The sequence below is a fragment of the Eumetopias jubatus genome, unplaced genomic scaffold, assembly GCF_037043125.1.
Source record: "Eumetopias jubatus isolate StellerSeaLion01/CBP00866 unplaced genomic scaffold, mEumJub1_p1.0 scaffold_16, whole genome shotgun sequence".
NCBI classification, from domain to species: domain Eukaryota; kingdom Metazoa; phylum Chordata; class Mammalia; order Carnivora; family Otariidae; genus Eumetopias; species Eumetopias jubatus.
This window is the reverse complement of record NW_028274822.1, coordinates 27475938-27498601: the sequence shown is the minus strand read 5'-3', so window position 1 is coordinate 27498601 and position 22664 is coordinate 27475938. Positions and strand designations below refer to the sequence as shown.

General features: G+C 49.8%; 1 protein-coding gene across 3 annotated transcripts in view; it reads right to left on the bottom strand.

Moving 5' to 3' along the window:
- Positions 1–22664, bottom strand: part of LOXHD1 (lipoxygenase homology PLAT domains 1) — a 149147-nt gene that overhangs the window by 39832 nt on the left and 86651 nt on the right. For 2 of the 3 annotated variants that reach the window (XM_088019417.1, XM_028098420.1), the window contains exons 21-28: positions 21011–21144; positions 15689–15855; positions 14711–14815; positions 12085–12213; positions 10845–11009; positions 6882–7063; positions 3066–3182; positions 1957–2119 (exon numbers count right to left, since the gene is read on the bottom strand). In XM_088019417.1, the coding sequence (XP_087875543.1) occupies positions 1957–2119; positions 3066–3182; positions 6882–7063; positions 10845–11009; positions 12085–12213; positions 14711–14815; positions 15689–15855; positions 21011–21144 (1162 nt within the window). The remainder of the gene's footprint in view (positions 1–1956; positions 2120–3065; positions 3183–6881; positions 7064–10844; positions 11010–12084; positions 12214–14710; positions 14816–15688; positions 15856–21010; positions 21145–22664) is intronic. The other variant, XM_088019418.1, reaches the window with a different exon arrangement.

Below are 22664 nucleotides of genomic sequence, written 5' to 3'. Positions count from 1 at the left end.
GATCCACCACCCTGTCACCTAGGGGACACGTCCGCCTTGACTAGATGTCACAAACTCACCTGCAAACCTGAACTCTGCCAGCCCCTTTCCAAACCTTCTCCCTACCCACCCTCCCTGCCCAGCACTCTGCTCTGCAGAACTCCACGGTGCCCTGTGAGGCTGCTCTCAGGGACCTGTCCCTACCCAGGCCAGGAACCGGGACTCGCCATACTGCCCTCCACCCCTGCCTCGCTCAGCTCAGTGCAACATCTGTCAGCATTTCATGCATTGCATTAATAACTAAAATCTCCTCTCTGGTGTTTAAGAGTCAACATTACCCAGGTCTGTCTGGCTCATACTGACAGGAGGTGACATTAGGAATCTTGTCACAGTTTAGACACAACAACCGACTGTCCTCCCTTGCACGTTTTCTCCCTAGTCACTCCCTGGCTGTATGTTCGGCCCTGCTTCCACACTGACACAGGACCTTTCCTAGGAGCCCTTGCCCCAGAGTGGGGTGCTGCTGTGTCACCAGGGGCTGCGGCTGAATGGCCCTCCTTCTCCCCCTCCTCCACCCTCCGCTGCTCTTTCCAGGCCTCGGGGAATGGAAAACTGATTCAGCGTCTGGGTGCTGAGCAATGCAGTGGTGCAGACAAATCCGGCTATTTCTGGGACCTCCTCCCTCCCTGTTCCACCCAAGCCACACAGCTCTCAGTGGAAAGATGTTTCCCTAGAAACATCGCCAGGCAGGAGTGGGTTTGTGGCATGTTATTAATACAGAACAGCCCAAGTGGGCCGCTGGGACAGTTTTCCGGGGTGTCCTCTGGGATCCAAGTAGAAAAGGGAATTTTCCCCCCAAGACTTAATAGCAAAGGGATTTGGGTAGGGGAAGGCACATTACGGAGGCGACACCTGTTTTTATCTCTAAGCAAGTGGCAACTGAGATGAAGGGAAATGTTAGAGCTATGGCTGGTTTACACCCCCCTGGTTCCATATGGGGCCTGGAATCTTGGAGTTTACTCCCTTTTTTTCCAAGAAGGGATGCAACACAACAAATGGGAGCTGGATCTCCAAGCTCTCAGAGCATCTCTGATCTGTGCAGACTGCCCCTCGTGGAGGGACCTGTGGTATTCTTGCGTGTATCACCAGTGGTGGAAAGCCTGTTTTTTGCAAGTGAATTTGATTTTTGGCGCAGCTAAAGCTCATTCAGGGCTGACCGAATAGCCTGGGGATTGATGGGACAATGGCCCTGCTGGTCAAAAAAGAGGCGTGACTGTCCCCGTGGTCCAGGAGGAAAGCACACACGCAATGTAAGAGGAAAGGAGAAGAGAAGGCTAAGGACAGAGTGTGAGGAATACCACCTGGCGTGAGAGAGGAGAACAGTACTCAGCGGCCCAGGCAGAGAAGTAAGAAGAGAAGAGAATGGTCCCCAAGCAAAGGGAAAAGCACACGGAGGGCGTGGTCAGGCGGATGCAGATCCTGCAGAGAGCGCCGCGTGAGGAACGGGCACTTAGAGAAAAGAAAGCCATGGCCCCGGATCTTCTGAGACTGCACCCAAGCCCTGTGCACAGCTCCAGCTACACACAAGTCTGGGATGTTTCTTGGTTCAAATGTAGTAGAGACAGTTGGATCCCGTGGGAGCAGAGAGGGCTGAGCTCTGCAGAGGACTAGCTGAGTCAGTGAAGAGGAGGGAGGCCCCCAAGGACCAGGAGAACCCAGGCACGGGAGAACATGCACGTGGGTACGGTGTGTCCCGCTGTCAGGCCAGGGAAGGACAGCTAGGACCCTGAAGGACAGCTATCAGCTGTGTGAACGTGGGCAGGTCAGACCCCCTCTGTGGGCCTCAGGTGCCTCCGCTATTGACTGGAGTTAACAACAGACCCTGCGTCCTAGGTGCAAACGCTCGGCCTGGCACGAGGCAGGTACCCGACAAGGGGGGGAGGCTGCTGCTGACTGCGAGGAGGGTGCCACACTTACTGTCCAGAGGTTCTTCTACTTCCTTGTAGACTTGTCTTAAGGACCCATCTCTCATGTATTTCTCAGTGAAGATGTCATAAGGGACCAGTTCCCGAATGGTCTTCTTGTCGTCCTCCGATGTGGCAAGCCATCGATCACAAGGGAAAGTCAAGGTCTCTGTGCCCTGGGGTGAGGAGGCAAGAGGAAAATTAGTCCTTTGTGCGGACCCTTCCGACTTCAGTGGTTCATCAGCACGTCAACACTCATGGGGACCAAGGACAAGGGTCATGGAGCCCCGCAGACAAAGCAAAAGTTGCAGCGGAGGCCAGGCTCTGCCCCAATTCCAGCAGATTCATTCTTACTCAAAGACTTCAACAACCGCATCAGGGGTTGGCTCTTCAAGGCAGGGTCCCCAGGGTCACTTAAAAATAGATATCGGAACCCCATTCCACAGACTCAGATTCCATGGGTAAGAGGAGGGGCTCAGTATTTTAAAATTACTCTCAAATCACTCAACCACAGCCACTCCTGAGACCTGCCTTCCATGTTTAGAATTCTGTGGCTTCAGAATGTTTGCCAAGTTGTTCCACTGGATTTCTTTCTGTGAATTGACCTTGAGCAGCAGGAAGGGCATGCTTGGTCACTCACTAGCAGTGTGGTCCTGGGGGTGGGGAGCAGAGATAGGGTGGCCCAGACGCTCCTCCTTGACCCCCTACGTGAAGTTCTAAAAGATTCCGCCTTGGACCTGAGCTGGTTCCTACACTTGGAGTAAACTGGGTGAACTGTCCTCAGATTTTACCTCAACTTAATAAGGCTGCAGGTTCTTTTTCTTTTGTTTTTTAAAGATTTATTTTTATTTATTTGAGAGAGAGAGAGAGCACGAGCGAGCAGGGGGAGGGGCAGAGGGAGAAAGAGAATCTGAGCAGACTCCCTGCTGAGCGTGGAGCCCGACAAGGGGCTCGATCTCATAACTCTGAGATCATGACCTAAGCTGAAATCAGGAGTCCAACACTTAGCTGACTGAGCCACCCAGGCACCCATAAGGCTGTAGTTTCTTATCAGGAATTCGGCTTGAATCTCTTCTGGAAAGCGGCAAAAGAAATAGCAGGACAGATGAGTCAGGAACTCACATCTTTATCTGGGAGGAGCCTGCGGATGTCCACGTGGGAGCAGTGCCACCCAGGATTTACGCCCGTATTGTCATGGCCAATCCGAATTTTCTCAATGATTTCTCCCACGTCTTCTAACTGTGGAAAGGAGAAAAGGCACCAGGTGGGAGCTGAAAGGTCCGGGAAAGTACAACCTCGGAAACATCCTGCCTCCCCAGGGCATCTGCTCTTGAGTCCCTTTGAATGTCCAGGGGCCACTTTCTCCTACCATGTCCCCCCTGTCTGGCTGAGCTAGCCCCTCCTCTCCTCTATGCATGCCATGCTCAGGCTTCCCTTCCTCTCTCCCCACTTAAAACCAGCCTAGACTCCAGAACTCAGTTCAATCAACCTCTGGGGCACTGTCCCCCCTTTCATGGTGGAGCCTGCCTCTCCGTCTTCCATTACTTACCATTGTGGCAGCTCGTTCCCAGCTTGAGAACCAACCTGGGTATCAGAAGATGAGTTCTGGTTCCGCCCATGCCCTGTCTTGCCAGCCTGGCCTTCTTCTTGGCCCCTAAGAGCCCCTCTGTCTCCAACCACCCCTCTTCTATATCCCTCAAATTCCAGTCCCTCAAACTTGACATTCTCTTGCCACAGGGCCTTTGCACAGGCTCCCCCTGCCCCTCCACTTTCTTCTTCTTTACCTAAACCTCAACCTCACCATTCAGATCTCAGATCAAGGATCGCTCTCTCAGGGAAGCCTTCTTGACCACCTCAAAGAAGTCAAATCTCTTTATGACAGGCACTTATAGCATCCCATGGCACCCCTGGCCCCTGCCCCAGCACTTCTGCAACCTGCAGAACGTTCTGCAATTCTGCAGAACGGGCCACCTGGCTGGCACGGGCAAATTCTTGGTGCTAGGAGACAGCAGTCAGCTCCGGGGTGGGTGAGGCCTGTGATGAGTGAATGGCATCTGAATGATAGATGAAGTCATTCATCAAATGCAAAGCCTCTGGAACCACAGACAGAAGTGACCTCTGAATGAAACAGAACAGCTTCAAGGGCAGGCCCATCGGCACTGCTTGAGGAACGTCCCCCCACTCCCATCCCCACCCTCAACCTTCCCAATTGGACCTGCGACCCATATAACCTGAGGCAAGGCACTTGACCTTCCAGGCTTCAACTTTCTTCTCAATAAAATGGGGAAGAACAATGTCTTACTCAAAGGAAGGCAGAGGCATGGGCAGGGTAGTCCCCTGAGGTCACTTCTAGGTCTAAGATCTCAGCCATGGTTCTTTCTGTCAACCATTCTCTCCTTCCAGGTGACCAGCATGGTGCCACACTGCTGGAAACTGCAGCACTGGCCCCTTCCCCGCTCCCTACCAGCCAGCTCACCCTCGCTTCACCACAGAAGTGCTGTCCCCTGTGAGCCCCCGAGGGGCAGTCTGATCACTAAACACAGATCGGTGACCTCAGGTTGACATTAATGCTCTGGACATTTTTAATCAGGCCTCATTCCCTCATGGTGGGAGAGGCACAGAAGCTATGGAGGAAACCGTCTGCCCACGGAATGTCCACCTGTGGACACTGAGCTGTTGGCTGCATCGAGGACTAAAGATTCACCTGTGTCTCCCTCTGCCCAGGGGCCTCTTCTCCTCCTTCGCCATCCCATCTCTGAGGTTTGAGATGCGTGGACCTGGGCTTCAGTGGTACTTCTGGAGCCCGAATCATCCAGCCACTCGGTCAGGCATGCCATGTCAGGTGGCTGTCTCAGCAGTGACCCTCGACGAGCAAGGAGGCCACTAGGGGACTGCTAGCCACGGATGGTGGGACTCAGGGAGAGACTCAGAATCAGAGGAAACCCTAGTATTCTCCCAAGAGGTGGAAGAGCTAAGCAGAGAAGGTCCTGGAATCGAACTGCTTGAGTCTAAATCTTGGCTCTGCCCTTGTTAATTATGATGTCCTGAGCAAGTCTGTAACCCTGCCAGTTCAGCTGGAAGAAGCGGTAATCATACCACCAACTCTGGGGTGGTGATAAAGACGCCACACTCAGAACAGGGCAGGCACAAGGCAAGTGTAGAATAAATATGAGTTATGATTGCTGTTTTCCTAGCCATTCCCTGTGTTTTAGGACAAAGCCACAGAGAGAGGGAGTGGCTTGCTCGTGAGTTTGCGTCTGAGCCAGAACCAGAACCAGAACCAGAACGTGGGGTCATGTGCCTGTGATCTGGTGCTCTATGTCTCACCTGAAGATTGGTCAGAAAAGAGATACGGAGAGACAGGGACATAAAGCTTTTTCATTTGTTTCCAAACTCTCACGCTCCCCCAACAGCCAGAGAGATTTGAAAAGGAAAAAGAAAAAGCAACAAATTACCGTCAAATTATAGCTGCCGATTAGCAGGAATTTCATTGATAAATCTCCATGGAAGTCATGCTGATGTGTAATCCCAGCCCCCCACTGACGTACCATGCCATCCTGGGCGGATGAGCTGTTGCTGTGTGTGGATGAATGAATCACCCTTGAATTTTCCTTGTGAAAGACTCCACCAAGGTGGCGACCTTCCCACAAGTGCTGACTGCTCCCAGAGAAGGTGGGGGAGGGAGCAGGGAATCCCCCAGCACAGACACTGGCCGGGGAAGGAGGAAGGGGTTCTGGACTTTGTTTCCCATCAGAAGATAAGGGGCGTTTCTCCAAAGGTCCCCACTATCTGGAGAGTCCAGGCTCCTGAGACATCCAGCTCTTTTCCTTCAGAGCTGTCCCCTCTAAGTCTTGCTTCAGCCAGTCCTCTACGCCATCATGTCACTCTCCCGCTGTCCATCTGATCAAACCTCATACCACATGCTGTGTTTATTTCCACCTCTGGCCCTTGGCCACAATGTTCCCCTTGCTAGGAATGCCTCCCCTTCTTGTCCCTGTTTATAGTCGCATTCAGTCCAGCTCAAAGTCACCCCCTCCGGGGAGCCTTCTTCTTTCTCCGAGTACCCATCCCATGCTCAATTAATCCCTTACTTGCCCTCATCACCAAGGGCTAGTGTCCAGGGGCTAAGAGCACATATTCTGAGCCAGTTCTCCTGCGTCTGAATCCTGCTTCCACTACACCCTAGCTGTGTGAATTTCTGCAAGCTTCTCCACCCCCTGTCCTCAGTTTCCCCATCTTTGAGCAGGGATAACTACAGCACAGAGGTGCTGTGGTGGTTAAGTGAGTTAACGGATAAAGCCCTATGGCGGTGCCTTCTTACCCAAAGGATTAGTTATTCTAAGGATGACCGGACTCTCTCATTAGCCTTATACGGAGGTTTGGGGTTCTCCAGCTGGACTGCAAGCCCCTTACAGGCAGACTCCGGGTCCTCCCCTTCTCTCGTCTCTCCCACCTAACCCAGCACACAGTGGAGTGCACAGGGGAGACACTGAGCTGAAGTGCACAGGATGCCCAGGTGCTGTGACCTACACCTATAGTAAACATGGAACAAGCAAGCCCCCAGGCCAGAAGGGGAGCTGGGCCACATACGGGATGTCTGGAAGCCTGGCTCTCCCCCAGGGATACATGTGTGTTGTTGCTAGCACTGGAGTTGGTCCCAGTGGAACCGGAACTGTGCCTCTATTTTCCCCAAGCCTTGTCCACTCCTTGGCACCTTAGATCCTGATACTAGTCCCATTGGGGCAGGGGAGGTGCCCAGTCCTCCTGGTGACTCAGATGTACTGAGTGAGGCCCAGTGAGGCTGGATGAACCACCTGGCTTCCTTACCAACAGCAGCCCATTAGGGTGCCTCTGGACGCACGGCTCTTCCTCCCATCTTCTGGTGCCCCCCGCACCTCCCAATGCTGGCTCCCCCGGCAGCCCGCGGAGCCCGCGTACCTCCATGATGAAGCGGGAGGCTGACTTCCTCTCAAAGAACAGCTTCTGCTCTCTCTTGTTAGTGCACAGGTACTTCTGCTGGGTGCACACTGCGTCACAGCCATAGATGACGATGAAGATGTTGGCATCCGTCCCGGCGCCGAAGACGTCGCTGGTGTACAGGGTGATCTCATAAGGGACAACTGAGGGCGGATGGAGGGTGAAGTCAGAGGGGAGGTGAGAACAGAAAACAGAAACAGATCAAATTCTTCACCGGCACCACCGCCCCGGGGCCCCGTCACCAGGAGCTGCTGCCCAGGGACCTGGATCTTCTTCACATGGTTGCTTAGCAACTGCAGGTGTAGGGGGAGAGGGGAGGCAGTGTCCTGTCACAGCTAGTACCCACAGTAAGCCCCTGTCACCTCAGACCAGGGTCTCTGTGCCTCTCCCATCACAGAGCTAGTCCAGCAGTTTGGCTGAAAGCACAAGCTCTACCCTGGCTTTCTGTGTGACCTGGGCAAGTCACTTAGGAGCCTCAGTTTCCTCTTCTGTAAAGTGTCCTCACCATGGTCCTTCACTGTAGAGAATATAAACAGGAGGGTTATATCTCAGGGGGCAATGGACCAATCGGATCAGCGGTTTACAGGGTGAGAAATATTTCTCTTCTGGCCCTCACTTGCTCCACGCTAGCCTGCCCTCCCAAGCCCTCCATAACTCACCTGGCCCTTGTTGGGTTGGATACTGGGGTGGGGGGTAACCTTGTGGACTCCTTAAAAGGGAGGCTGACTCATCAGTACCGTCGGTAAGCGGCTTCCAGTTGGGTGGCCGTCAGCATGCGTAGAGACCAGCATTGCCCACTGGGTGCTAAGGACCCTTCACCTCAGAAACTCTTTGGGTGCTTATTAAACATACAGATTCCCAACCTCTCTTCAGATTCTCTATGAGATGGGTTCTAGTGATCTAAATATTTAACTCAGACTTTACACTGGAGCTTGAGACCAGCAGTTTAAGAGTGTGCGGCTAATTACAGATTGAGATCCATTAGCAGGTTGTAAAATAAATTTCTTGGGTAAAATTCTTAAAATAAATTTTAAGTCACCAGGATTTAAAAAATATATGGAATTAAATAGAATTGAATAAAAAATATCATCTCTGTGGACATCACCCATAGTAAGGGTAAACATTTTTTGTGACACTTATTTGTTGCATATGTATATAAATATATATATATATATTCTAAGTCACAATAATAAAAAAATATTAAAAACCCAGAAAAACAGTGTAAGTAGAAATCTACCCTATCCTTGGTCTCAAGCTCAAAAGGGATCACATTAAAAGTCACCTTCTCACAAGTGGCCCTAACGTTTTCCAACTTTGCTCCAAAGCAAATGAATTTTCTTTTCATTGGTTTATTACGCTGGTCACTCTGCTGTCGAACTGCAGCTGTAAGGCCTATAGGAATGGTACTTGCCATTCGCTGAGTGCTCGCCCTGTGCCAGACTCTCTACCGAGCGTTCTACCTTCCTCATCTACAACCTTCACAATGACCTGTGGAGGAGATATTATACTTTAGAGATGAGGAAAGCAAGGCTCAGGGAGGGGAAGTAACTTGCCCCAGGTCATATGGCTGGTCAGAGGCGGAACTCTAACTTGAGCCCCGGCTTGTCTGAGCCCTAAGTCCTGGGTGGTCAACCTCTAGGGGTGCTATTGTCCTGAACTGGAGGTGAGTACTGCTCCTACCCTACAGGTCCCAGGGCCTTTGTCCTGGGGAGGTGACCACAGTCCCCACAGTGGCCTGGACAGCGCCCTCACCAAGGTTAAGGAAAAACACAGGCCATTGCAATAATGGAGGCAACTTCCTTGGAGTCCTCTTGGGTGTCTCCATGGTCTAAGGCCCAGAAGGCCTTGAGCAGAGAAGATGGCAATGGACTTGAGCTTTCCTGAGACTAGCTGGCAGTGGGAGAAGCCCTGGAAATATCTACGCAGAAAGAGCCCACCATTCGTCCCTCATCGCCCTAGGCCTGGGCTCCGATGTGTTCCCTGGTCTCTAGTTCTGCCTCTGCCATTGAGGAGCTGTGTGTCCTTGGGCAAATGGATGTACTTCTCTGGGCCTTTTTCTTTGTCTATAAAATAAGAGGGCTTAACAGAATTTGGTTTTCAGACGGTTTAACCGAAATTAATTTTCAGTGGAATGTTTTTGTGCAATTCTTAAAAATACCTTTAGGAAGAATGTTCAGGGAAAAACAACAACAACAACAAACTTGACTTCTTAAAGCCGAGGAGCTGCTGTGGATGGCATGAACTGGGGAGCTGTTCCCTCTCATCCTTTCCCCTCCCCCACCAGCTGCCCTGAGACACCCTCCCCCACCCTGGCTTTGATACCATCAATTCTCAGATCACAGGGCTTAAGGCTGAGGTGCCTCTCAGCCCTAACGTGGCATGATTCTGACCTTTGAGGCTTCACGCTATGTGGCGCTATAAGTTTAGACCATCACAATGGTCCCTTTCCTAATGGACCACCTTTCCTGTGCAGGCAGCACATTTCAGTCGGTCCGGAAGCAGAGCCATCTTGCTCTGTTCTTCTGGATTCACGCATATTGGGCAGCCTTGATGAACGGCCAAATCTAGTTCTAAGCCTTCTAGGCCCCTGAGAATGACACCTGGCCACCACTCCTGGGACTGCAGCTCCCCAGCCCCTGGAGCTTCCTGGCTTTGGGCCCTCAAGACCCTTCCCAAACAAGAAAATAGGTTCTGAGCAGCAGATCCTCCCCTCTGGGCACCTGCCTGGTGAAAACCGCCCTTTGAAGCTGCCTGCATAGCTCTCTAGTCCGAAAGGAAACCTCTCCTGCATTTTATTGATTGATTGATTGATCGATAAATGTGAGTCGAAGACAAAGGGCAAATGGGCTTGCTTTCATATCAGGCTAGAACTGAATATTTTCAAGGTCAGGCCATACCAATCCAGAGCAAGGCCCGTCCTAGGGCATGAAGAGAGAAATGGCTACTTGTGCCTGGAAGCGTCTAACCCAGCACTGCTATCAAGTCTGCGTACATCTGTCAGGTCAGTGTGTCTGTCCCAGACTGCAGGTGGCTCCTGGGGGCAGTGGCTAGAGCCAGGGTTTGCTTTGTATATGCAGAGATTTTACTGGAGGGAAATGTCACTTTCTTTTGGGCTTTTGACCAGAAAATATCTTCATGGATCAGGTCTTTTCCAGTTGAATTGCTTTAGGCAAAAAAAAAAAACAAAAAACAAAAACCATCACTGATTCACATTGTGTAATTATGAGCTGTTTGGGGGAAATCTTCTGGTATAGCTAATTATTTGGTTAGGAAAAAAATTGTATTCTGTGGGTTTGGTTCTGATGTTAGCATATTCAGACAGATTTTTATAGTTTGGTTGATTCCAGCTGGATTCCCAGCACCTAGCATGTACCAACATGTAAATAAACATTGAATACATACTTTCTGATAACACTGGAAAGGAAATGTCAGAACTTGACCAAATTGTTCCCCTTCCCCCTTTCCTTTAGCTGGCAAAAGGAATTACATCGATCATCTTTTCAAGTTCTTTTTTCCCCCCAGTCAGGATAAAATCTGATAGCGGTGATTTCTCTGTCCTATTACTGACTAGATTAAAGATGGGTGATGGGGCTGATAATGACCTCTCACAGTTTAGACTTTGATCTTTCTTCCCTTTGGGGTCTTACAAGGAAACCGAGTCCCAGAGAGGTCAGGCTCTCTGCCTGTTGTCACCAGCTGGTTTGGGGTGGAGGCTGGGATAAGTCCCATATTTCCATACCCTGGATCCAAGACACTGCGCACAGCCCACAGAGGGCCCAGGGTATTTGGGAGAGGAGCAAGAGACCCAAATCTCCAAGGTGGGGCCTGGCCCAGGTCAGGGCTGGAGGAGGGGCTGGGACCAAGTTGGAGTAGTGGGCGACGGGGTGTGGGAGGAGGGCCAGCCTTGCCGCACGCGCTTCCTACATGGTGTGTACAGCCTTGTCTGCAGCTCTGCGTGGAAGAGGTCCCTGACGATGGCTCCATCATCCTCATTCTTCGCCAGCCAGCGGCCACAGGGGAATGTCATGCACTTTCCAAGAGATGGGGCATCCACCTCTACCCAGTCTACAAACCAGCCTGGAGCCTTGCCTGGAGAGAAGGAAACACAGAACCCACCAAGGAGCTCCACACAGATGGTTCACTGTGGGCAAGTTCAGGGACTCCAAACTTTCTCCCCTGCCCCATGGTTGACATGTATGGCTGTACCCCGCACAAGCCATTCCTGTCGCTGAGAGCTTTGCTAGAATGACTCCTGTTCAGATGTACACCCAGCTGAAGGCTGAAGCTGGGTCACACTCCAGGCTGCTGTCAGTGAAATTAGCAAGAGCACAGGAGCCTGGGGAAGAGGTGACAGAAGGTGACAGCAAGCACACTGTCCAGGGTGGAAGACACTCTAAAGAGGGAGCGCAGAGATGCCAGAGAGAGCCTGTGTTAACAAGGATTTCATAATTCCACCCAGCGGCAAGGATGACAGTCTGAGCTCCCTGGCTTCCGTTTGGGGTGCATGAAGGGAATCTGTGAAGGACTGATGGTCTTCCCTGGGAAGATGAGTGACTGGGCTTAAAGAAGGAAGTGGAAGTTGAGCAGAGAACTCTGTCTCTCCATCCCAGGGGCCAGTGAGAGTGACTCCTTCCTTAGGCTTAAAATTTAGTGAAAAGACCAAGAAAACAAGTCCTACTTTACTAAAAGAGAACAAGTTTGGCTGTAGTGTCAGTGGGTTCTGGGAAGAATTGACTAGATCGGTAGTTCTCAAAGCGGAGTCCAGCAGCCTCAGCATCATGTGTGAGAAATATAAATGCTTGGGCCCCACCCTAGACCTACTGAATCAACGCCCGTGTGGGTGAGGCCCAGAAATCTATGTTTAACAAACCCCCAAGGTGGCTCTGTTGCTCACTGAAGTTGGAGAACCACTGAGCTAGATCGGGGATTCTCAAATGTGGCCGTGCAAAGAAATAACTGACAGTAGGGGTTTGGAGAAATCACTGGGGTCCAGGCCCCAGCTCAGGGGCCAATTAGACCAGAATCTCTGTGTGCAGCCAGGGACTGAGGAAGGGACTGAGAAAGCTGGGTCACCATGGAAGGCAGATGACATCCAGGTTTCCTGCACATTCTTTCCCAGACACCCACAGGGACCTGTAAGGACAGAGGGGGAGGGAAGCCAGACCTGTGTTATCATGACCAATCCTGACTTTCCACAGATCTCCCAGGTCCAGCGTCTCCACTGTGAAGATTTCGATGCTGTCCCTTTCAAACTTGTCGCTGTTGGTCTTGGAGGATTTCAGGAGGGTCGTTCCTGCCAACCAAATGGCCCCCGCATGACTGGCTGGGCCCGAGACCTTCAAATCTAGTCTGACTGCCCCTTTTAGTCCCTCCTCATAATGACCAAATTTTTCTGACTTTCATAAAATTTAGACTTTGCAAGTACTATCCAACGGGCACCTTTGCATATTTAGTGCGTATTTAGCAAGTGGGGGGGTGTCCTTTTATTGAGCTTTGTAATTAGTCTTCAAGGTATGTATTTTTATTTCCAGTTTGTACCTAAAGAACAGGAGACACACCAAGAGGTCTTATTCAAGACCATCCAGGAGAGAGTGGTGGGGCCCTAAGTCAGTGTCAGCTCTGTTTCCACACTCCTCATGTTTCTCTACATGGGGAGGAAGCCAGTGACAAAACCACCCTCCCCATGCTCCCTGGGGCATCATGGACATCCTTGAACAGAAGGAGAAAGCTGGCAGAAGTCAGAGAACAGACCAGTCACTGTTTGGACTGGGAGGCCCTTCACTATGGTTTCAAAAGGTAAACAGAGTGATGCCTCCAGGAAGGTCCCAGGAAATGGTAGAGTTTCAGAAAGGCCTAGAGCAAGAGTGACCAAAGGATCCGGCACCATTACCTAAGGAGAGGATGCTGAAGGGAAGATGATTCATATGGCTTCCAAATACTTCTAGGGTGGTAGACATAGCAATGAGGACAGGAGAGAGCACTGGGGGCTCTCTGGCCCCTGGAGTACAACAGGACTGACTTAGTAAGATTTAGGAAGAATCTCTAAAGGAACCAAAGTTCACAATCCAAGTAGACAAGTCACCTCATGTGGAGATTTTTTTTTTTTAAAGATTTATTTATTTATTTATTTATTTATTTATTTATTTATTTGAGAGAGAGAAAGGGAGAGAGAGTGCAAGCGGGGGCAGGGGCAGTGGGGGAGAGAGTCTCTAGCAGACTCCCTGCTGAGTGTGGAGCCCAATGCCGACTCAATCCCAGACCCTGAGATCATGACCTGAGCCGAAATTAACAGCTGGATGCTAACCAACTGAGCCATGCAGGTGCCCCTCACTTGGAGATTTTTAAGAAAAAGGAAACTGCCTTTCTCCAATAGGGCCGGTTGCATGTAATCTGTCAAGTGTGTGAGGCATGCAAGAATACACAACAGGAAAAGGTCAGTCTCTTCCAGAAAACTGGAATGAATGTGGACCCTTATCTTTCACCATACACAAAAGTCAACTCAAAATGGATTACAAATTTAAACATAAGACTTGAAACTGTAAAACTCATAGAAGAAAACATAGGGGGAAAGCTTCATGACATTGGTCTTGGCAATGATTTCATGGATATGACATCAAAAGCATTAGGCAACAAAAACTAAAACAAACAAGTGGGTTGAATCAAACTAAAAAGTTTCTGAACAAAGGAAACAATCAACAGAATGAAAAAGCAACTTACAGAATGGGAGAAAACATTTGCAAACCATATTCTGATAAGGGTTTCATTACCACAATATCCTACAATTCAATAACAAAGAGCTAATAACGCAATGAAAAAAAATGGGCTACGGACTTAAATGGACATTTCTCCAAAGAAGACATACAAATGGCCAACAGTGTATGAACAAAATGTTCATTGTCACCAAGCTTCAGGGAAATGCAAATCAGAACCACAACGAGATCTCATCTCACACCTATCAGGATGGCTACCATCAAAAATCAAAAGACAGCAATTGGTGAGGATGTGAAGAAACTGGAACTCTTGTACACAGTTGGTGGGAATGCAAAATGGTGTAGTTGCTATGGAAAATAGTATGAAAGAGCCTAAAAAAATTAAAAATAGAACTACCATATGATCCAGCAATCCCACTTCTGGGTATATATCCAAAAGAATTGAAATCAGGATCTTGAAAAGCTATTAGCACTCCTGTGTTCATTACAGCACTATTAACAATAGCTAAGGTGTGGAAAAAAACTAACTGTCCATTAACTGATGAGCAGACAGAAAAAACTGTGATATATCCATATAATGGAATACTATTCGGCCTTAAAAAAGAAGGAAGTTCTCCAGTATGCAACACTGTGGATGGTCCTTGAGGACATTACATTGAGTGAAATAAGCCAGACACAGAAAGACAAATACAGCATGATGCCACTTACACAAAGGATCCAAAATAGTCAAATTCATAAAATCAAAGACTAGAATGGTGGTTACCAGGAGCTGGGGAGAGGAGAAGATGGGGAGTTATTAATCAACAAGCGTCCTTTCAGTTTAGTAAGATTAATGAGCTCCAGAGATCTGCTGTACAACCTGTATCTATCGTCAACAGTGATGCATTATACATTTAAAATTTGTTAAGAGGATAGATCTCATGTTAAGTGTTCTTCCCACAGTAAAATAAAGTAAAACAATAAAAGGGAATTCTTGCAAAACAGAGGCGGGACCAGGATTTCCTTGGAAAGTTCTATTGACTCTCCTTATCTCCTTGGGGAGGAATGTGGGTGAGCCTCGGCCCCGCGTTGCTTACTTACCAGTGTTGTCTTGTGTGCCAAAGAGCGTGATGAAGACGTTGGCATCTGTGCCCGCATTCTTCTTGTCCCCAGTTTTTACGGTCACTGAGAATGTGGTAGATTTGTCTGCCGGGAGAGGAGTGTGGAGAAGTGAGTGGTAGATTGTCCCTCCCATGGAGGGAGGAGGGAGAAAACATACTGAGTACTTTTCTACATTCATGTTGACCATTTCTATGAATTGCTTTACTTGCAGCATGTGTTGTTCTGCAGTTGCCTTTAGTCTGGAAACTTCCTCAGGGCAAGGTGAGGTCTCCCCCACCTCCAGGTCACACAGGAAGCTCTCAATCAACAGAGGTGTAGGATGCTTAGGGGAGACGGGCTCATCAGCCAGGAGCTTGGTCTGACTCCTCCAGGTTGGGAAGAGTTTTAGGGATGCAAGTTTCAAGGAAGGGAAGCATCTTAGAATTCTTGAAAGTTCATTCTTTCCCTTGACAAAAATGTATTGAGAGCTTATAATGTGCCTGGAGGGGAGGACGCAAAACTAAATCAGAGCCAGCTACAACTATTCTATTCTATTCTATTCTATTCTATTCTATTCTATATTCTATTCTATTCTATTCTATTCTATTCTATTCTATTCTATTCTATTCTATTCTATTCTATTCTATATTCTATTCTATTCTATTCTATTCTATTCTATTCTATTCTCTTCTATTCTATTCTATTCTATTCTAATCCTGCCCAATCCCATTCCACTCCATTCCTGACAGTAACTCTGTGCTAAGCCATGTACTTTACACCGAGCCTTATGCTAGACATGTGGGAACATGTCTTGTCACCTCCCCACTCTTGCCATGGAGGAATGAGAAGGCAGTATAGAAACGGCCAGAGGAGGAGTTGCCCAGAGCCCACAGGGAAAGGGAAGATGGAGACTGAGGATGGGGGGAGAGGCAGAAGGGAGGGATGCTGGAGGGAAGAACCAGCTCCAGTTTAGGAAACCTTTCTGCTCGAGGGCCAGGTTGTCGAGGGGGTTGCTGTCACCCCCTCCCCCACCCTCCTCATCCTGGCTTGGCAGCACGCAGGACTCGTCCACTGGCAGTAGCTCCCGGGACAGCTGGCCATCATCCTCCTCCACAGCCAGCCAGCGTTGGCATGGAAAGTAGTACCTGTGGGGTGGGGAATAAGGTAAGGCTGGGGACGTCTCTTTGGAAAGGTTTCATGAAGGAGCAGTCCTGGGTGGCAAAGCGAGAGGCCCTCAGGGGCCCAGACACTCGCGTCTGCCCCCCTCCCAAAAGCATGGCCCTCCCATCCTACCTAGCCTAGGGATTACCCTGTAAGAGTCACTTGCCTGGAGCAGACAACAAATATGAGGACAAGGTTTGACGATAACCCATTGAAAATGGCTGTGTAATAGCGCCTGGAGTGTATCAAACCCCCACTCAGGGTCGTGCTGGAGGTATCTAGAAGAAGAGCTTTCAGGGACTATACCGGAATGAATCTGGTAGCCAAAGCTACTTTGGCAGAGAATATTGTACACAGTAGGTGTTCAATACCTAAGGGCTGAATAAATGGATTTTAATGGAATGATACCCAATTATGCTTCTGGAAGGTACAAAGAGTGTGGCTAAGAAGCAGGCACAGCAGAAAGCTGGCAGCATCTAGGGAAGGGAGGTCCAAGTTAGACTCCTCAGGACTGAAGCCGAGCCCAGTGAAATGGAAACACCTAGATAAAGAGAAGTGGGGGGGGGTGCAGGGATCACAGAGGCAGAGGCAGCAACATGGGGTAGTTAAGGACTCACCTCTGGAGCCATACTGGGTTTGAATCCTGGCTCTGCCACTTAACAGTCCTGTGACCTTGAGCAAGTTTCTTTACCTCTCTGTGTTAGGGTTGCCAGATTTAGCCAATGAAATCACAGGACTCCTAGTTAAATTTGAATTTCAGAGAAGCAATGAATAATATTTTAGCAGAAGTATGTACTATCCAATATTTGGGGCATACTTACACTACAACATTATTCACTGCTTCTCTGGAATTCAATAACTGGCCATTCTGTATTTTATCTGGTAACCGCACTCTGTGCTTCAGTTTACCATTCTGTAAAATGAGGATCATATTGCTTATTTCAAAGTTGTCACGAGGATTATGTGAGTTAAACATTTTAAAGTGCTCATAAAAACGTCCGGTTCTTGGTAAGAATTTGTTAATACTATTGCTGTTGTTATTCTTATTATTGTACTTCCCTTTGTTTCTCCTCTGCCCATGTGTGCGATCTCTGGAGCCTGTGGGCTGGACAGATCCCCTTGGGCGCCCAAGCTCCCAGAACAGCTCAGGGGGTCGGGGAATACAGCCAGCCCATCTGTAAACTGGGGCCATTCCACCCCATCTCCACCCCTTCCTGCCAGTCTGGATGCCCAAGTCTGGAGTCTGGAGAGGAGGAAGCAGTGTGGGCTGAGGGTCTCACCTCTGTCGGAGCCCCATGTTCCCCAATAGACATTACAGACTCCCAAGGCCAACATGCTAGCGGAGCAGAACCTGAGACCACTACTTCAGCCCGCGGGCTCACACGGGGTATAGAGGGGCAATTCTGTGTTCATGGACATGGATTCAAAGGGTGGAAGAGCTCGACCAGGGGTGATAGAGACTAAATTGCAGTTAAATTAGTGTTTAAGTGAAAAATGCATATTGCTCCACATCCCAGTCTTTAAATTATGAACAGGAAAGTTACATTTTTATTCAACCAATTAACCTATGAATAATAGGCTTTAGCTCTAAATTAGGGCCAATTAAAGGAGAGACAGAAATAAAGAAAGGAGTGGGGTTGGAGCAGAGGCAGAGACAATGAGAGTGGGAAGCTGGAGCAGAACAAGGACAGAGGGAGGAGACACAAAGAAGGAGTGGGAGACTGATCCCCGGAGAGAGAAACCAGTCAGACAGACGGAAGGGGTAAGGCACAAGCCCGCCCACACCTGCCAAGCATGTGCAAGTGCAGGGGCCCAGAAGCTGGCTTTCACGGAGCGCCCTCCCCACTGCCCCTGAGATTCTGTGCTGGGACCTCGAAGCCCCTCAGCCCCACCACTGGCTGTGGGAGCCCCTCGGCCCTGCTTCTGTGCCTCCCACATCACACCCACAGTTCAGCTGATTGAGCACCCTTTGTTCCAAGCCCCAAACATCAAGGTTTGTGAAGGCCCATCTGAAATGCCGCCTCAGACCGAGGAGCGCCCCGACACCCCCCCCACCACAAAGCCCCCCTCTCCCTGAACCCCCTCGGCAGTTGGGGGCGCCACCCTGAGACGCTCTGCCTTGCAGCCCCCACGGCCCCATGAGCTCCTTCACAATCCTGCACACGCCCATTCCTGCCTTGCTGTGTGGCTTTTACAGCCTGCCCCGCTGGATCTGCACTGCCAAGGCAGAGGAGTCCGTGCCGCTTTCCACTGGGGGCCAGGCGCGGCACTGGGCCCTCACACGGGTCATCTCAGTTAGTCCTCATCACGACTTTGTGAGCGAGTTTTATTACGCCCATTGCAGGGATGGGAGAACTGAGGCTCAGAGCAGCCCCGCGCCCCCCTCAAGGCCACACACGTCAAGCGTGGAAGAGACGGGAATTGGACCTAAAACATCTGCTTCCTAGACCATCACAGTTTCCGGCTCTTCAAGGGCAGAGTCGGAATCAGCCACCTGACCCTCAGCACTCCGCATGCCATGTGTTTGCTGAATGAACCAATGAATCAATACATCAAACGTAATTTTTATTCCTTCGTTGACTTAGTATTTGTGGTAGGCCTGTTGTGCACAGGCCCTCTTCTAGATACTGGGGAGGACACGGCAGGGAACAAAACAGAGGAAGCTGTTAGCTTAGGCAGGGACCTTACATTCAGTTATGGGGAGAGGAAAAATGACGAGATACTGCATTTGAGGGGCGCCTGGGTGGCTCAGTCGGTTAAGCATCTGCCTTCGGCTCAGGTCATGATCCCAGGGTCGTGGGACTGGGCCCTGCCTTGAGCTTCCTGCTCAGCGGGGAGTCTGCTTCTCCCTCTCTCTCTGCTTCTCCCCTCTGCTTGTGTGCTCTCTCACATGAATAATGAATAAATAAAATCTTTAAAAAAAATACTACAGCTGATGGTAGATCAAATGATAAGTGAGGTAGAGAAAAAGAAACAGAGGAAAAGAAATAAAAGTTCCAAAGGGGGTTGGGACCTTGATGAGTAGGTGACACCTGAGCACAGAGACCTTACCTAGAGAAAGTATGAGAGTGAGCCATTGTGGGAAGGAGTACCAGGGAGAGGGGACAGCATATGCAAAGGCCCTGAGGTGGGACCATGACCATCACGTTCAAGGAACAGCAAAGAGTGAGCAAGATGGAGATCAGGACCAAGAGTTAAGGAGGGGGCATGGGGCAGGCCCCACTGGAAGTGCTCTGGCTCTTACTCAGAGTGAATGGGAGCCTCTGCAGGTTATTAAGCAGAGGAGGAACACGTCCCTGTGGGCTGGACTGCCATAGACACAGGAGGGCCGCGGTGCAGCAGAGGGACCAGGCAGGAGCCTCTGACCAGGGCTGGGGAAGATGGAGAGATGGAGTCTGACTCACACCACCAAGACAGGATGGCGAGGGAGGGAGAGGAGATGAGGAAGCCGGGAGTGGAGGAGGGAAGAAAAAGAGAGACAGAGGGAAGAAGATGAGTAAAGCGAAGATACCATTCACCAGAGTGATAAAAATACAAAATATTTGGGCATAAACTTAATAAGACTAGAAAATTGTGTAGCATTGCTGAGATACTAGAAGGAACAGTTGGATAAATGGAAATGCATACCTGGGAGCACCACTTAATACTCTAAATATATAATTCTCCACACATACATTTAATGGCATAACAATCAAAATTCCAGCGGGATTTTTTTTTTCAAATCACTTAATGTCTTGATTTGAAAAGGTAAGAAAAGCTAATATTTTTTAAAGAATAATGGAAGAGGAGAGTAATACGCTGAGCGAAATAAGTCTATCAGAGAAAGACAATTATCCTATGGTTTCACTCATATGTGGGATATAAGATACAGGGCAGAGAACAGTGGGGGAAAGGAGTGAAAACTGAATCAGAGTTGGAGACAAACCATGAGAGACTCTTAACTATGGGAAACAAACTGAGGGTTGCTGGGGTGGGGGTGGGGGATGGGGTAACTGGATGACAGGCAGGGTAGAGGTGGGAGATGGGGTGAGACCCATCACCCACTGCCCTGCACAGAGGGGGGAACCCAAGAACAGAGCATGCTCTAAGAGATACCAGATCGCAGGCCAAGAAGTGAAGTCAACACACACTTACTGGGTGCCCACTATATTCCAGGCACTGGCAGGCCCTCAGCAGAGCCATAACCCACTCAGGATCTTGCCTGCTTTCCTCTCTACCTCCTTCCACACCTCCCTACCACACCTCGGGCCTTTCATGTCCATTGTCCCCTGGCCCCTTTTGCTCAAGAGGCAATGGGGCGTAATGGTGGAAACACACCAGATTCATCATTGATGATCTGGAGTTCTGGTCTTGGCTCCGGCATGAATTGGCTCTAGGGCTGTGGCTTCACCTCCTTGGGGCATGATTCCCTCACCTGTCAGGAGGACAATGTCCCCTTCCCAACCTAGCTCCTCGTGGTTGCTGGGAATCTGGAACAGGGGCCTGCAAACTATGGCCTGGTGGCCAAATCTGGCCTGCTCACCTGTTTACATACACCCCAGAAGCTAATCACGAATTTTACATTTTTAAATGGTTGAAAAAATCTAAGGAACAGTATCACTTTGTGACATGTGAAAATTACATGAAATTCAAGTTTCAGTGTTCATGAATCCAGTTTTACTGGAACACAGCCACATCCATCCAGTTAGGTATCATCTGTGGCTGCTTCCCTGTTGCAAAGCAAATAGATCAACTGAGACAGAGAACAAATGGTCCCAAAGCCTAAAATATTTACTCTCTGGCCATTACAGAAAAAGTCTGCTTACTCCTGGTCTAGAACATTAAAACAATGGTACCGGAAGCCACTTCGTATGTGGAGGGACAGATAGGTGACTAAGTCCGGGCATGGAGAATGACAGGGACAGGAAACGTGACCTTCTGAACTGATGGATCTCAAGAACTAGAGGGAAGGACCTACCAGACTGTCCCTTGACAGGGCAGTAGCTCCCCAGGGGGCTGCCCAGTAAGAAGGAAGAGAGGGAGGCAATGCCCACCCAGCCGCCCCACTCCCACCCTCAGCCCTTTTTCCAGGGTTGTCTCAGAGGCAGCCGTGGCTGTCCCCCCCTCCCCCCGCCCCGCCCCGCCCCAAGCCCAACTCACGTGATCTCTTTGTTCAGGTCCGTGATGTCTATTCTGTCCAGGAACCAGCCTGGTCTGTTGCCTGAGTTGTCATGGCGAATCCGGATCTTGGTCAGAGCTCCCAGGTCAATAGCATAGATGGTGAAGGTGTCAGTCTGGGAAGGGCCAGGGAAGCACTCAGAGGGAAGGCACCCCCTTTGGCGTGCACGCGTGCGCGCGTGCGCGTGCGCGCACACACACACACACACACACACACACACACACACACACACACACACGGTACCTCCACCACACACACAGTCCGACCATCAGCTTCACCTTCCCAGCACCTAGGGCAGCCTGAGGCCAGTTCGGGGGAAAATGCAGCCGGCTGACTGGTGGATGGTCTGCACTGTCGTTTTTTTTAACCCGCCCCCACCAGGGGGTCTTCTCACTCTTGCTGTGTCCCAAAGGGTGGAGGGAGGAGGGAGAGAGCCATGAAGGTGACCAAGCCACAGAGGAGAAGGTAGGTTGGCTGGCTGCCCGCATTTGTGTTATGGGATGTGTGCGTGTGTGTGCGTGCTTGTGTGTGTGTGTGTGTGCGTGTGCATGCATGCGCGCGCGCGTGTGTGTAGGGCCACTGTTGGGTGTGTGCTGAAATTCCGAGCTAAGTGTGAACCTGTGTGCATAAACCCCTTCAACCACACATTTTGATTAAGCACCTGGGATGAGCCAAAGTGCAAATCCAAAGTGATTTACAGAATTCAAAGTGTAAATCCAAAGTAACTCACAGAAACAGGAGACTTGCCCTTGCTTACCACATAGGTGGGAAGACAATGTGTACGACACGAGTGTGTGTACATGCCCTGCAGGAGGCGGGCAGCCTCAGGACCTGAGGCTTTATATTGAAAAACACTGCAAGTCTACAGAAAACTTGCAGAAACAGTACGATGAAATTTTGCAAGCCCTTCCCCTAGATTTCACATTTGCTTGCCCTGTCTCTTTTGCTCATTGTCTATTTTTTTCTGAATCATGTTAAAGTAAGTGGCAGATACCATGATTCTTCACCTCCGAAGTCTTCAGCAGAGCTTTCCCAAAACAGGGGTTCTCATATAATCACGGGACAATTACCAAATTCAGGAAACATAACATTGACACAATATTACTATCTAACATATAAGTCTGTATGCAAATTTCATCCAGCGTGCCAGTTATGCCCTCTCTAGCAGTTTTCTTCCAATCTGGGATCATAGTGGCTATAATTTTTTTAAATTTTTTATTTATTTGACAGAGAGAGACACAGCGAGAGAGGGAACACAAGCAGGGGGAGTGGGAGAGGGAGAAGCAGGCTTCCCGCGGAGCAGGGAGCCTGATGCGGGGCTCGATCCCAGGACCCCGGGATCACGACCTGAGCCGAAGGCAGACGCTTAACGACTGAGCCACCCAGGTGCCCCGTGGCTATAATTTTTAAAGGAAAGTATCAAAACAGGAAATAAGCCCTAATCCTCAAGTCATGGCAAGGGAGTGTTGGAAGACAAGGCAGACAGCCTCTGAAGTACATCAGAGGAGCCCCCGGGTACTTTCGTGGGTTGGGTTTCTTTCTTTTCTTCCTCTGTGTGGAGGAGGGAACGTGGCTTTGAGATCAGGGGCAGGAATGAGAAAGGTGACACGGGACAGTCTTCCAGCTAGAGCATAC